At 44.1% G+C, this 16,883-nt stretch overlaps 1 protein-coding gene across 3 annotated transcripts in view; it reads left to right on the forward strand.

Moving 5' to 3' along the window:
• STX2 (syntaxin 2) overlaps positions 1-16,883 on the forward strand; it is a 73,957-nt gene that overhangs the window by 19,497 nt on the left and 37,577 nt on the right. For 2 of the 3 annotated variants that reach the window (XM_056533303.1, XM_056533281.1), the window contains exons 2-4: positions 9,982-10,062; positions 11,019-11,118; positions 15,804-15,878. In XM_056533303.1, coding sequence (XP_056389278.1) covers positions 9,982-10,062; positions 11,019-11,118; positions 15,804-15,878 — 256 coding nt within the window. The remainder of the gene's footprint in view (positions 1-9,981; positions 10,063-11,018; positions 11,119-15,803; positions 15,879-16,883) is intronic. The other variant, XM_056533292.1, reaches the window with a different exon arrangement.

A 16,883-nucleotide genomic window follows, 5' to 3' on the forward strand; every position in this document is an offset into this window, starting at 1 on the left:
AAATAATTTGATAAATGTATTGCTATTTACTTAGTGAACGTTTGTATAAAGGGGTAAGCTTAGCACAACCTACTATATACAACCACATCTACACTTTGGGATGTTTACCAAAATTTGAAACCTAATAACAAATATGCAAATCACAGATATGCCACAAAACAATGTTTCATAGTTGAACATTCTGGCTTCATGATACTGCAGATAAAAGTATTAGTAATGACATGATAATGTAAACTGGTCTGCAGTTAAAAGGGAAAGTGTTTAAAAGAAAGAAAATGTGGTCAAAACAAAAGCATTATCCCACAAGATACAAATCAAATGCAAAGTGTGGCAAAAGATTTTGGTTGTTCCCAGAAAGTTGTGTATGAAATTTGCTGCAAGTAAAAACAGAAGTGTAAGTCTATAAAAGATAAACATGCAGGTAGACTAATGAGGAAAACATGACTTTACAACCAAAAATGCACAAAAAAAAAGCTGGAGTGACACTTAACCTTTCAAAACCCTCCCATTGGTATACCTCCAATTACTGCACACTGTCCAATACCCCATCAGAGCTTCTAAAGCCATCACATTGGTTTTAAGAATTTTCCAAGCTCTTTAAAGGGCCAGTCAACATGGTAGATATAAATTACTTATAACTTAATCTGTCTACTATACTATTTTCTTTGTAGTGATGTCATTTACTTGATGTCTACTTATGGGAGTATGGTATTTTTTGTTATCTGCATCTTAAAATTGCATCAAAGGGATTTTTATATCATCACTTCTGCGTTTTTACATCATACTGTATCCTTACAGAAAGTAAAAGTTTTGTTTTTGCTTTTTCTTTCCGTTCTCTGTTCCTCATGGAATAAACCACCTCGGAATAAGATTTTCCATCTTTTCTTATATTTTTATACACGAATACTCAAAGGTGTTTTTTCAGTCATCATTTCCACAGTGTCGATTGTAAGTTAGATGCAGCATTTGGCTTGCACAGGCACGACTGTATCTGTATTTCCCAGTGACACATTAGATGATGCCTTGGGGAAGTACATTCCATTTGGTAACCCTCACTTGAATTTCTTACAGATGTTTTTGTCCTGTTTTATTTCACTTGACAAGTGCAGTAGTCCAACATCTGTAAAAAATAAACTAAACTAAATAAGCTAGACTAAAATGATAGCATTGGCTACATGCTTTATTTTTCTTTAATAAAGGAATAAGACCTATTGTTTAAATCAATTTTTTATATTAAACATAGTTTTAGTGATGTGTTTTATAGTTTTCCATCTGGCTATCTAAGCCTAAGACTGAGCTGAAACTTTCTCTTCTGCACAGATCACTTTTCAGCAGTCCCCTCCTTATCACCACAGACAGGAGTACAATGAGATGTGACATCAGTATATAGATAAGACAGGATATCACACCATTCAGAAGCTCAGAGGTCAGCCTTCTTTCCTGTGGAATGATCTTTCCACAGGTCACAGAGAATGCCTAATAAACCCATTCATGTCAGTAGGGTCTGAGCCACACTGTTCTATCTATGGCTATAGTGCTTGCTGTAAAGCATATATCTAAATGCTGTTAAACACAGCTCAGACAAGATTTCTGCCCCATAATAATGTACTAAAGTGATTTATAATAGAAAAGATAAAAAGGCAACAACCAAGAAACCGGCGCCTCGTGCATTAAATGGTTAGAAAAGAAATAAATGATTCAAAATATACTCCTCACCTTGAGCATATATAGTGTACGCATATCACCCTTACAAAGAAGGGTTCAACAAATGGGATCCACCGTGCTGCAGCCGTAGGGTAGCGGTATGCCCATAAATGTTCCTTAATAGGCCCTGCACTCAGCGTGGAGGATAAAAAAAAACTTTGGTATAGTTTTAAAGCTTTATTTCTCCAATAACGCATTTTGGGTACAGGACCCTTTGTCAGACTAGCATCTAATCTGACGAAGGGTTCTGTACCTGAAACACGTTTTTGGAATGAAATGAAGCTTTGAAACTATACTAAAGTTTATTTTTCTCTATCGGCTCCATTGGGGCACACAGACCATAGGTATATGCTGCTGTCACTAGGAGGCTTGACACTATGGCAGCTTGAAAAGTCGGCGCCTACAGGCACCTGAGCTAATCAGTTTTAGCTTGGTGTCTTAGGAGGCAGACGCTGGTCTGGGGTTCCCCAGACCTGGTCTAACATTTTTTTGTTTTGTTTTCTAGATTAGGGATGTTTAGATTTTTATCTCCCTTTTTTTTGTTTTCAGGTGGGGACTCGGGAACATAGCGTTCACTGTTTCCCCATTTGCGATTGAGGGGGCACAGACATCGTGGATGTACTGTCTTCTCGCCAACGGTCAGCGCCTGGGGTTGTACCTCACGGGTTCGGGTCCCCCTACCTCCCTGCCCGTCTCGTTGTTACAGCCCGGCATGATGCAGGCGACAAAAGCTGACTGAAGACTTCATTAGGTAAGTTCTTCTGACTGAGGTGAGTATTTTCCCCTCCTTTCTTACAGGTTTTAGGGACTTCAACCTCTGGAAACCCCCTGTTTTGGCCCACTCCTTTTTATTATTGCTGGGCAATCCCTGTGATGTGGGGACCTTTTTCAGTGATGTGGGACTGTGAGCCCACCTTTCTTGTCCCTTGGTCTCCCTATCAGCTATGGGGATAAGGGGAACTCGTCAGTGGTGTAGGACTGTCTCGGCACCTGTTTCTTCAGACGGCAACGTTTAAGGATATGCAGTTTGTTTTCTCTCAGCAGCCGCGTGCTGCCGACTCTGCCTTCCCCGCTCTCATACAGGCGCCGGCTTCGGCCTCATCATGTGTTGATGCGTCCAGAGCACAGTTCCCTCCTCCCGTCGGCAGGTGTGAGCCGGTGGCGGCTTGTTTACCACGGGTTGCGAGCGGGCACCATTATAACCGCCCACATAATTTTCTCAGCCGCGGCTCTTGCCGGACTTTAGCCCTGCCCACCCGCGGCCGGTGGGGATCTTGCCCTATGAGGTACAGGCGTGCAAATTGGTTATCTGTTCTTCTGCCGCTTAGCGCAGTGCGTGCGCAGTGGGGGCTTCTAGGACCAATCAGAGGCGCTCTAGTCTAATCTGGCCCCTCTCTTCTCTTTGATCCTGCATTCTCCTCTCCTGAACCCACTTGTTCCGCCTGCACCACTGCACCCCCTCACTCTCCTGGCATTTCTACTCAGGATTCCCCTCCAGACCCTGTGGGCTCTGCCGTCCCTCCAGAATGGGTGTCTTCTCTCACCCAGTCTATTTCCTACTTGGCTCATGTCTCCCGTTCCGTGGTGACTGCCTTGGAGAGGTCCTCCTTACGCCAAACTTCCAGAGAGACCCGCACCCCCTCTCCCTATGCTAAGCAGTCTCACAAGCGTACTAGGGGTAGCCCTTCTGACTCGTCTCCGGAGTCTGCTAGCAGATGTAGGCGCTCCCCTCATAGATATCGCTTAGACTTCCCATAGATGCCCCTCATCCAAGTTTCTCCCTCATCTAAGACTGCCGCCACCCGTTGTCACTCTAATGGGCAACTGGAAGATGAGGTTTCTGGTTCTGCCTCTGACTCAGAGGACCAAATGGATACGGCCGGCCTGGCGGACACCATGGTCTCGGCCATAAGGGATACCTTTCATCTGGAGGACCCAGGAACTTTGGACGTAGCTCCAGAAGTTTCCTTTCACCGTTCCCGACCTGCACCCAAGGTTTTCAGCTCTCATGCTGAATTTGTAGCCTTGCTGGAGTCTGCCTGGAAGCATCCTGACAAGCAGTTTCAAGAAACTAAGAAGGTTCAGGCACAATTTCCCTTTTCCAGGGATCTTATTGCTCAGTGGACCTCCCCTCCCACAGTAGACCCACCAATCTCCCGCCTATCAAAAGCTACTACTCTACCTTTTGGCAGATACGGATTCCTTCAAAAATCCTGCGCTACAAGAGATTAGAGACCCTGGCTAAATTTGCCTTTTGAAGCAGTGGGCTCTTCCCTTGTCCTTGCTTTTGCTTCTGCCTGGGTGTCTAAAGCTCTTTCAGCCTGGGCTTCTCAGCTCCACCAGGGTATTCTTTCCTGATCCCCAGCGGAGGAATTGGCTGATCTGGCTCTCCAACTCTCTAAGGCTGGAGACTATCTGTGTATTACTTTCATACAGTCGGCCCGTTGTGCGGCCTTTGCCACAGGTAACCTGGTGGCTCTTCGTAGTTCCATGTGGCTCAAGGCCTGGAATGCAGATGCAGCTTCCAAGAAATCTGACGGAACTTCCTTTTACCGGTTCTTGACTGTCTGGTAAATGCCTTGATGAGATCATCTCAAAAGCGACGAGTGGTAAAAGTTCTTTTACCCCAAAATAAGGCTTGCAGTACTACTTGTCGAAAGTTGACTTCCTTTCTGTCCTTTCGGGTATTTGGTTCCAGTAGGGCATCCAGACAGGCACCCTCGTGGGCCAAGAAGGCTCCTTCCTTCCAGACCCGTCCCTCCTGGAAATCAGATAACCGTTACGGTTGTTTCGCGGCCAAAGCGGGCACCCGCAAGCCTACTTCTGCCTGAAGGGATGCCCCCCACCTGCATTTTTTTTTCTCGGGTGGGAGGTCGTCTGTTACTCTTCAGGGACGTCTGGTCAGCGCACGTGCAGGACTCCTGGGTCAAGGACTTGGTTTCCAATGGATACCGGATCGAGTTTGCCTCCCTTCAGAGGAATCGCTTTTTTTCGTTCCCGGGCCCCCAGATCCCCCTCTCTGGCAAGGGCCTTTCGGGGCGCGCTCCAGTCCCTCCTCATTCAGGGAGTAATAGTCCCGGTTCCTCCCGAGGAGCATTTTTTGGGCTTTTATTCCAACCTCTTCATGGTTCCCAAGAAAGGGGGTTCCGTTCACCCAACCCTGTACCTGAAGCGCCTCAACCAACATCTTCTCTATCCGTTCGGTTGTGGCGTCCATGGATCAAGGGGAGTTTCTTTCCTCAGTGGACATCCGGGATGCCTACCTCCACATCCCAATTTTTCCGAGGCATCAGCTGTATTTCCGCTTTGCAGTTCCGGAAGGCCATTTTCAGTTTGTGGCGCTTCCCTTTGGTCTGGCCACTGCTCCAAGGGTCTTCACCAAGGTCCTGGTGCCTGTGATCGCGCTCTTATGGTCGAGGGGTGTCTCAGTGATTCTGTATCTGGACGACCTCCTGATCAAGCTTCCAACCGGGACCCAGAATCCAGAGAGTCTCCATCTAACCCTTCAGACCTTGTCCCATTTCGGCTGGATGGTCAATCAGGACAAGTCCAGCCTGACTCCCACGGTTTCCATTCGCTTCTGCATGGAGGTTCTGGATCCAATGGTGGAGGCCATGGAGGCCGTTCCATTTGCCCAATTTCATTACCTGCCTCTTCAACTTGCGCTTCTATCCCGGTGGGACCGATCTCTGTTGTCCCTTGATTGCAGGATTATTCTTCCTCAGAGGGTTCGCCAGTCCCTTTTGTGGTGGCTTCTTTCCCCCCTTCTTTTGCAGGGGCGCTCCTTTCTGCCCCTCTGTTGGCAAGTCGTCACGACGGATGCCAGTCTTTCGGGTTGGGGAGGTGTCTTCAGTGACCGGACGGTCCAAGGCCTTTGGTCCCCCCTGGAAGCTCTTTTCCCCATTAACATATTGGAACTGAGGGCAATTTATCTCTGCCTATGCCATTGGGAGATCCTTCTCCAGGGCCTTCCAGTTGGACAACTCCATTGTGTATCAATCACCAGGGCGGCGCCTGCCGCTCGCCTCAGAGTGCTGGCCATCTCCGCAATTCACATTCCGGGAGTGACCAACTGGGAAGCGGACTTTCTCAGCCGATCCTCAGCCGACCCCGGCGAGTGGTCCCTTCATACGGAGGTGTTAGCAGAGATCTGCAACCTCTGGGGCACTCTGGATGTGGACTTATACATGTCCCTCCACCACCTGAAGGTTCCTCAATTTGTGGCGAAGTCTCGGAATCCCTTGGCTCTGGTCGTGGATGCCCTGGTGATTCCTTGGTCGGACTTTATCCTTCCCTATCTTTTACCTCCTCTTCCTCTCCTTCCCAGGGTCCTGAGGAAGCTCAAAGCAGAGGGTGTTCCTGCCATTCTCATTGCTCCGGACTGGCCCAGGAGGGCGTGATCCGGCTTCTGGATGACGTTCCGCGGTGCCTCCCTCTTTGTCCAGACCTACTCTCTCAATGTCCCCTTTGCCACCCCAATTTACTGTCGCTGCATTTGACGGCCTGGCGGTTGAGACCGTGGTTCTGAGGGCTCGGGGTTTCTCTCCCCAGGTGATTCGCACTATGCTCTGGGCGTGAAAGCCCTCTTCTGCGAAGATTTACTTGGCGGTCTTATTTTCGTTGATGTGAATCTCACTCCTTTTCTTTTGTTACATTCTCTCTCCCTCAACTTCTTTCCTTTTTGCAGTCGGGGCAAGAACAACAGTTAGCTCTCAGTTCCTTTAAGAGTCAGGTTTTGACCCTTTCCATTCTTCTTCAACGTCCTCTAGCGTCGGATCCCCATATCCAGACTTTTCTCCAGGGAGTGGCCCACGCGGCCCCTCCTTACAGGTCCCCTACACCTCCTTGGGACTTGAACTTAGTTCTTGGTGCCCTGCAGGGTACTCCCTTCGAACCCCTCAGGGACATTCCTCTTTGCCTCCATTCTTGGAAGGTGGCATTCCTTATTGCTATTACCTCTGTTAGGAAAGTTTCAGAGCTTGCAGCTCTCTCCTGTCGTTCTCCTTTCCTTATTATACACCAGGACAAAGTTGTTTTCCGTCCTTTCTACCAAAAGTTGTTTCTCTTTTTCATCTCAATGAAGACATCGTTCTGCCGTCCTTTTGTCCGGCTCCCCTTCATCTAGGGCTTCAACGATTAATCGATGTAATCGATTAAAATCGATAACGGGATTCGTCGACAACGAATCCCGTTATCGATTTTAATCGATTACATCGAATAATTGAATAATTGCCCGATTCGTTGTCTGTCATCAGTGGCGGCAGTGAATGAATGAAGCCAACATGTCCTGCATATAGGCTACATTCATTTGTTTATTCACCGCCGCCTGACAAGTCCCCGCCGCTGCCCTGTTCCTAGTGCAATCAGCACAGAGCCGGGACGTGCTGCTCATCTCCGTCGGGTACAGAGATGAGCAGCAGAAAATAGGCATGTCCCGGCGGGGCGCTAGGAGCAAGGCAGCGGCAGCAGGGCCCCCCTTTAGACCGCAGCCCCCACCCTTGTAGACAGCTCACCTACAGCTGTCCTCTGTCGGGGCTGCCGTTCCGCTGCACACTTCTAGCGTCCGCATCATGTAGTCCTATGGAGGAGCATGTGACATACACGTCACTCCACCCCTCCCCTGCGCCCGGCGTAACGTTACAGAGCTCCCCCTTTTCCTATTGCTATACAAAAAAAGGAAAATTATTTTTTCTTTTACATATTTGATACTACCGCATGGGTAACTGTCTGAACTATTAAAATATTAGTGAATCATTAACATTTTTTTTTTAATAGTTCAGACAGTTACCATGCAGCAGTATCAAATTTACGCTGGTTTCTGTATAGGATCATTAACCCCTTAAGGACCCGGGGGTTTTCCGTTTTTGCATTTTCGTTTTTTCCTCCTTACCTTTAAAAAATCCTAACTCTTAAAATTTTTCACCTAAAAATCCATATGATGGCTTATTTTTTGCCCCACCAATTCTAATTTGTAATGACGTCAGTCATTTTACCCAAAAATCTATGGCGAAACGGAAAAAAAAAAAATCAATGTGAGACATAATTGAAAAAAAAAAAAAACGCCATTTTGTAACTTTTGGGGGCTTCTGTTTCTACACAATACATTTTACACCTTCTCTTTATTCTGTAGGTCCATACGGTTAAAAAGGTACCCTACTTATGTAGGTTTGATTTTGTCGTACTTCTGGAAAAAATCAAAACTACATGCAGGAAAATGTATACGTTTAAAATTGTCATCTTCTGAGCCCTATAACTTATTTTATTTTTCCGCGTATGGGGCGGTATGTGGGCTCATTTTTTGCACCGTGATCTGAAGTTTTTAGCGGTACTATTTTTACATTGATCGGACTTATTGATCGCTTTTTATTCATTTTTTCATGATATAAAAAGTGACCAAAAATGCACTATTTTGGACTTTTGAATTTTTTTGCGCGTACGCCATTGACTGTCCGCACGCGGCGATACCACATGTATATTTTTATTTACACTGTTTTTGTTTTTTTATGGGAAAAGGGGGGGTGATACAAACTTTTAATAGGGGAGGGGTTAAATGATCTTTATTCACTTTTTTTTTCACTTTTTTTTTGCAGTGTTATAGCTCCCATAGGGACCTATAACACTGCACACACTGATCTTTTACATTGATCACTGGTTTCTCATAAGAAACCAGTGATCGATGATTCTGCCGCTTGACTGCTCATGCCTGGATCTCAGGCACTGAGCAGTCATTTGGCGATCGGACAGCGAGGAGGCAGGTAGGGATCCTCCAGCTGTCATGTAAGCTTTTCGGGATGCCGCGAATTCGCCGCGGCTATTCCGAACAGCTCCCTTAGCTAACTGGCATGGTTTCACTTTCATTTTAGACGCGGTGTTCAACTTTGAATGCCGCATCTAAAGGGTTAATAGCGTGCGGCACCGCGATCAATGGCGCGCACTATTAGCCACGGGTCGGGCCTGACCCGCTATAGATCGGGAGCGGACTCAGGAAGTACAGGTACGCCCTGGGTCCTTAACAGGTTAATAATGACAGCAACCGGCGTAAACGGGGGAAAAAAAATCAAAAATTGCTGCTATTTGGTCACATCACATGCTAGAAACTTTTAATATAGCCATTGTACATAGTTTTTCAAGTAGAATCAGCTGAACCCCCTTTTTTTTTTTGGCATTTTGAAATTTTTTCCGGTTAATTGATAAAATAATCGACAACTAATCGATTATTGAAATAATTGTTAGTTGCAGCCCTACTTACCGCTGCAAGGGGAAGACTCCACCCTTCAGGGTTTCTGCTCATTCCACTCGTTCTGTCAGGGCATCCTGGGCTCTCCGCAACAAGGCTTCGGCCTTGCAGAACTGTAGAGCGGCCACATGGTTGTCTTTACACACTTTCACAAGGTTCTACCAGGTTCATACCTTTGCCTCTGCTGATGGGCCGTAAGGTGCTGCAGGCGGCGGTGGTCCAGCCGTCCACCTGACTGATTTTCCTTTGCCCACTCTAGGGACTGCTTTGGTACGTCCCATGGTCTGTCCCTCCAATGGAGCAGATAGAGAAAAGGAGATATTTTATGCTTACCGTAGAATCTCTTTCTCGAAGGATCCATTGGGGAACACAGCACCCGCCCTTCTTTTCTTTGGTGTTCCTGGTCAGTTACCTGTCCGAGGGTGTGTTCAGTTAGTTTCTTATTCTGGTTTCTCGGACAGTTCGTGTTTTTTTTCCTGACTTGTCGGTCCTCTCCTACTGCTCTGGGACTAAAACTGATTAGCTCAGGTGCCTGTAGGCGGGTATATCCTGCTGGGAGGGGCTGACTTTTCTTGTTGCCATAGTGTCAAGCCTCCTAGCGACAGCAGCATATAACCATGGTCTAAGTCCCCCAATGGATCCTTCAAGAAAGAGAGATTTTACGGTAAGCATAAAAAAATCTCCTTTTATCGTCCCCGCTGAGAGCAGCGCCTATTAAGGGACATTCTTATCTGTACACTTATAAAATGATATAAAACAGATTAGAACAAAACCTTTCAGTATCTGTCTTTAATTTATTAAATTTTTTTTTATTATTTTTACCATTTATGGTCAGATATATCCTTTAAGGACCAGAAGGCTTGCTAGGGAAGGGGTTCATTTTGTGTGCCAACAAATCGAAAAAAAAGTTTATGCACAATTTTATGTTCCTGTTGTATCATCTAACGCATTGACTATAGTCCCTTAAAACACTGTTTTTCTATTGCCTCTGTAGAAGGTTATACCATTTTGTTTTCAGCATTTTTTTTCTCTTTATTAAGCAGGCTAAAGCATCTGAAGAAGATGGAGACTCAGTTGTTGTTATAGAGAATGAGCAGTTTATGGATGACTTTTTCCATCAGGTAGGAAGAAACTTTCAAATATATTTAAATTATTTTTCATTTAATATGTCTATATTGTATACTTCCTGTACATGGATGGGTTCCTGTTGGTTTAGACTAGACAATAGTAGCTAGTTTACAACAAATGTGTCATAGCTTTAATAGGGATGTCCGTGTGAACGACCCCTTTAAAAATGCAGCCTGGGGACAATCGCATGTGATCCTACCCCTGGCAAACCAGTTGTTTATAAGACTGTCCTTGTAATACCAGGGGACTTTAGTCTGCTAAAACTTAAAGGAGAACTCCAGAACATAAAAATTGTCCCCCATAGTGCCGGCAGTAAAAAAAATAAAGATGTACATACCTTCCTCCGCTCCCCCGGGGCCTCCGGTAACCGGCTCCGGTCTCCGCCGCGATCCACTTCCTTGTTGCCGGTGGTCGGATGAGTCATACTGCGCTCAGCCAATCACCGGCCGCAGTGAAGTCCCGACACGGCCGATGATAGGCTGAGTGGCAGTCTGACATTTTCGGCCCCGGCCGCAGGTGCCAGTGTAGTGAAGAATTTTGTGTACTGAAGCGTTTTCACACTGCCGCTCAGCCTATCGCCGGCTGAGTCTGACTTCGCTGTGGTCGGTGATTGGCTGAGCGCAGTATGATTCATCCGACCACCGGCAACCAGGAAGTGGATCGCGGCGGAGACCGGAGCCGGTTACCGGAGGCCCTGGGGGAACGGACGAAGGTATGTACATCTTTATTATTTTTTTTTTTACTGCTGGCAGTATGGGCCACAATTTTTATATTCCGGAGTTCTCCTTTAAGCTGCTCATACTTAGTGACACTCTGATCATGTTCATAAAGGATGCCCTGAGCAGAGAACCCTCCCACTTTCCTATGACATCCAGAGGGCGTATGGACAGGGATTGTGTTTTGTGAGACTACCCTTTTAATAATGCTGAGTTATTTATATTTTCCTTAGGTAGAAGAAATAAGGAATAACATTACTAAAATATCTGAAAATGTTGATGAGGTGAAAAAGAAGCACAGCACTATTTTATCAGCACCAAACCCAGGAGAAAGTAAGCTCTTGTAATGCACACGTTTTAAAGTGGATCCCCACCATCTGTCATAATGCTGTTTTTAGGTCCACATTCTGTGTTGCCTTTTTATAGTTTTTTTTTTTTTTTTTTTTTTTAACATAAGTAAAAAAAAAAGTTGCACTATGTTTTAAAACAACTGTCCCACCATCAGTATAGGAGATGTCTGATGGTTGGAAGTCCAACTGCTGGGACCCCCACCAATCATCTTTCACCCCATGTGAACGGAGCTGCAGTTGAGTATGTGTTCTGTCTGCCACTCCATTTAAAGGGGTACTCCAGAGGAAAAATCTAATCAACTGATGCCAGAAAGTAATACAGATTTATAAATGATTTCTATTTAAAAATCTTAAGCCCGCCAGTACTTATCTGCTGTATACTACAGAGGAAGTTGTGGTGTTTTTTTCCTGTTTGACCCACAGTGCTCTCTGCTGCCACCTATGCCAGTGTCAGAAACTGTCCAGAGCATGAGCAAATCCCTACAGCAAACCTCTCCTGCTTGACACAGACAGCGGTGGCAGAAAAGAGCACTGTGGTCAGACTGGAAAGGACTACACAACTTTCTCTGGAGCATACAGGAGCTGATAAGTACTGGAAGGCTTACAGGAGAAGTATCGCATACAAAAACTTGATAGGGGATAGGTTTTAGATCGCTGAAGCTAGATAGATAACCGAACTAGATATATAGCTCCCATAGAGATATATGCAAGGGGTGTGTCGGCGACTACTTCGTTCATTTGGAGGTCAACATGCTCCGTACAGGAAATCGCAGGGTGTCCCATCAGTCGGAGCTCCCGCGATCTAAAACTTTATAATTTTTTGTACATGATATATCTCCTTTTAATTCCTCAAGGACCAAGGGTGTACCTATACCTACACTTCTTCCACATGTCTATGAGATTGTAGCCTCACCTTGGGCTCATAGGGGGAGTCTTATCAAAACCTGTGCAGAGGAAAACTTGCCCGGTTGCCCATAGCAACCAATCAGCTAGCTTCTTTCATTTTTAGGAAGGCCTGTGAAAAATGAAAGAAGCAATCTAATTGGTTGCTATGGGCAACTGGACCTCTGCACAGGTTTTGGTAAATTTCCTCCATAATCCGCTGGAGGATAGAACTGTGGACCCTGTGCTTTAGCATATCCTCTATTTTTTAACCATCTATTGGCTCAGACAAGCATTCCTCAGCAGTGTCTGAGCTAGCAGTAGCACTCACGACTTGATCAAAATTATAACTGCAGTTTAAAAAAAAAAAAAAAAGTTATCACATTGCCTAGATGCACCAGACCCGGAACGGTTAATTCTGTATTATCTCCTGTTTCAGTGAACCATTTGTGTTTCTGCTCTGAACCGAACCCCAGTCTCACCAGTGTGTCTTGTGGCTGCGCAGCAGCCCCTTTTAAACTGTGCAAAGGTCACTTCCACATCGTCTCGCCACCTTTTGTAACATCTGGTTGTCAGTATTTTCACTGTCTGTTAATGCCATCAAACTGGCTTCCATTAACCGATTTCTTTCTCTGACAGGCTCTACCTGGGCTGCACTTTCACTCTATAGCATTCGGGTAGCTTTCTCTTGAGCTGGAGCCAATCGCAGCAAAATACTCACCATGCCATCCATCTTGCCAATATTTCCCACACAGCTCTCTGCTGTAGCACACTATTCAGAACCCTCTGCTATGTCTCTCATACAGCAACACTTCTGTCCAAGTCTTGATGATCCCAGCAACAACTCCACTTTAGCGTGATGCCCATATCCTCCACCAATTGTGAGATATACTCTAGGATTACCTCTGGGATCATCCTTCGCTGCAACCAAAAGGACAAATTTTTCAACCTCATTCACCAGGCAAACAACAATTTCTTCATGCAAGTCTGACTCCTCACCAGCTTTATTAGACAGGTTGCAGGATATAAAAACAAAAAATAGAAACCAAACTATATCTTAGGTCTGTTGAGCCACTGACTAAACTGTACAGTTTCTGTCTGCCAACTTTATGGTTGATCCCTGCCAGTTTAAAAACGCCTATGTTTCTGCAATCTTGGACACTGTTCACACTTGCCTTCACCAAAGAGTCTTATGTACTCCTCAGCTTGCCTGTCCAGCTGTCCCTTGCAATGGGAAAAAGTACTCCACTGGTGTTACATAGTTTGTAACGTCGAAAAAAGACAAGAGTCCATAGAGTTAAACATAAAACCGAGGATCTGGAGAAAGGCAAATCCCCCCCCCCCCCCAATGAGGCTGATGCCAGTTGCCCCAATGACAGAGGAAAAATTCCTTCCCAACCACAATATGGTGATCAGAATAAATCCCTGGATTAATGTTCTATCCCCATAATCTACTATCCATAACCTGTAATATTATTACTCTCTAGAAAAACATCCAGGCCCCCCTTGAACTTGTTTATTGAGTCAGACATCACATCATCACATCATCATGTGGCAGAGAGTTCCATAGTCTCGCTGCTCTTACAGTAAAGAATTTCTGTCTGTGATGATGGTGAAACCTTCTTTCCTCCAGATGTGCAGGATGCCCCCTTGTCATGGTTATCAGCCTAGGTATAAAAAGATCACTAGAAAGATCTCTGTACTGTCCATTCATATATCTGTACATTGTGATCAGATCGCCCCTAAGACGTCTATTCTCTAAACTAAATAACGCCAAGCTTGATAATATGTCTTGGTCCTGTAATCCTCCCATACCATCAGTTATCTTTGTCGCCCTCCTCTGTACCCTCTCCAGTTCAGCCATATCCTTCTTATATACAGGTGCCCAGAATTTGACACAATACTCCATATGTGGTCTGACTTGATTTATTCAGTGGCAAAACTATGTCCTTATCACAAGCCTCTATCCGTCTCTTGATACATCCCATGACTTTGCTAACCTTGACAGATGCTGCCTGGCTCTGATTGCTTAAGTCGAGTTTACTGTCCACCAATTATTTTTGGGTAGAAGTTTGACCTAATGTGTTATTATTTAGTTCATAATTGTACGTTTTTTGTTTTTATGGCCCAAGTGCATAACCTTACATTTATCTACATTAAACTTCATTTGCCATGTCTGTGCCCAAGCCTCCAGCTTTCCCAGATCCCTCTGTAATATTATGTTATCGTCCTCTGTGGTAATCACCCTACCCATTTTGGTGTCATCTGCAAATATAGAATTTCTACTTTGTAATCACTGTAGAAGGTCATTAATAAACATATTGAAAAGTGGACCCAGTACTCACCCCTGTGGTACCCCACTTGTAACTGTCACCCAACCAGAGTAAGTTCTAATGATACTCACCCTCTGCTTCCTCTAACTGAGCCATTTACAGCATCCACAGTCCCAGCATCCTCATTTTATGTACTAACCTTTTTTGTGTGGCACAGTATCAAACTCCTTAGAAAAGTTGAGATAGATAACATCCACATCTTCACCGCTATAGCTGACCCTCCTCATAGAATCTATAGCTGACCTCCTCATAGAAGCTGATCAGATTAGTCTGACAGGACCGACCCCTCATAAACCCATGTTGGTGCTATGTCAGAAGGTTATTTTCATTTATATTCCAGTATAGCATCTCTCGGAATACCCTCAGGATCCCTTTTTGAATACTAGTGCCACATTTGCTAAGCCCCAGTCCTGTGGAACAATCCCTGTCACTATATAGAATTTTTAAATATTAGGAATTGGGGTCTGTCTAGCACAGTATTTAATTCCTGCACAACTCTGGGATGGATGCCATCTGGGCCCGGTGCATTGTGTGTTTTTATGTTAGTAAAGCGGCACCTCACCTTTTCTTGATTTTAACAGGTGAGATTTGCTGGAGAATTTACTTTGTTCCCTCCCCTGTTATCTGACATTTGGATTTTCCTTTTTAAATACAGTAGAGAAGAAGTAATTTAGTAGATTGGCCTTTTTCCTCATCCTCCTCCACCATTACCCCCATATTATTTCTTAAGGGGCCAACATTTTCAGCGTCACAGTCCGCGTTGTATGGGTCACTCCCAGCCCCGGTGTGTGTCTCCTGCAAGGACCCATGCCTCTCCCTCCCAGCTATACTACTGTCTTTTGTCCACGCTACACTTCCTGTATCATCTAAATCACTTTTCCTTCTCCTACTCTGACTGATTAGCCAGATGAGGGTCTGTGTTAGCTCACCTAGGACTGATTTTGCATTTGCATCACTGGACTAATACAGCCACTCCTATCTAATATATACACACATACACATACACACACACACACACACATATTATTATTATTATTATTATTATTATTATTATTATTATTATTATTAAAATATAAATATATATATATATATTTTTTTTTTTTTTGTTGAAGTTCTCATTTCTGTATAATTCCACTTTATCTCTGGTTGACTGGTTGATGATAATCCATTGCTCTTTTCCGTCTTTCTCCTACATGCACATGCAGTGAATTAGCTCATCATAGAAAACTAATGCTGTTGCTGTTTCTTTGTCTCTCTTGAAATTGCTGAAGCAGGGTTTTTTCTGTTTTGTACTTGGGGCTATTTTTTCTACATGTATATATTTTGAAAAATGTAGGTAATGTGTGTATGTGTTAAACAATGAAGAGCATTTGGTTAGTTTCATAGTACACAACATATTATCAATTCGTTATACCTTGGTATTATTTATATTTCTTTGCTTCTGTTATTTTAGAAACAAAGGATGAACTTGAAAGTCTCAACAAAGAAATAAAAACTATTGCCAATAAAGTACGGACAAAGTTAAAGGGTAAGTTTTCTTCTTTTTGAAGAGAATACCAAGCCTACAGCCTGCAATAATCTTGCTGCCACTACACTACAATATAAACAGCTTTCACCCTTAGCTACTTGGCTTTCTCCCTTGTAGATTGTAAGCTCTCACAGCCAGGGTATATGATGATCTTTTATGCAGTTTCTTTATCCAAACACTGCAGGCTGCTGAGTAACCTGCTCCTGTCTATACTCAGACAGGACAGGAGTGAGCACAGAAGAATTCTAGTCCCACCCTCACTTCCTGTACTTTGTCCCAGCCTGTGCTATAGCTGGGACAAAGATGATGCTGCAGCCGTACAGGTTTATTTTCTGGATTATATAGGGACCTGTAGTGGTCTTTTTATAAGCCATGATTTCTGTAATAAGGAGATAACATTTTAGGAATTATTTTAGAAAGGTTAATCTTTGCCAAGATATACAACATATAAAAAGTTTTGGATTTTGACAGTGCCCATTTATTTCCTTTAAGGGGTACTCCGGTGAAAACCTTTTTTCTTTTAAATCAACTGGTGCCAGAAAGTTAAAGGGATATTCCAGGCAAAAACTTTTTTTTTATAGATCAACTGGCTCCGAAAAGTTAAACAGATTTGTAAATTACTTCTATTAAAAAATCTTAATCCTTCCAATAGTTATTAGCTTCTGAAGTTTTCTGTCTAACTGCTCAATGATAATGTCACGTCACGAGAGCTGTGCATGATGGGAGAATATCCCTTGCATGATGGGAGAATATCCCCATAGGAGCTGGACAGCTCCCGGTACGTGATTCATCAGAAAGCAGTTAGACAGAAAACAGCAACTCCACTTCAGAAGCTAATAACTATTGGAAGGATTAAGATTTTTTAATAGAAGTAATTTACAAATCTGTTTAACTTTCTGGAGCCAGTTGATATATAAAAAAAAGTTTTTGCCTGGAATACCCCTTTAAGCATATTAGTAAATTACTTCTATTAAAAAAATCTTAATCCTTCCAGTACTTATTAGC

The sequence above is a fragment of the Hyla sarda genome, chromosome 1 (assembly GCF_029499605.1).
Source record: "Hyla sarda isolate aHylSar1 chromosome 1, aHylSar1.hap1, whole genome shotgun sequence".
Taxonomy (NCBI): domain Eukaryota; kingdom Metazoa; phylum Chordata; class Amphibia; order Anura; family Hylidae; genus Hyla; species Hyla sarda.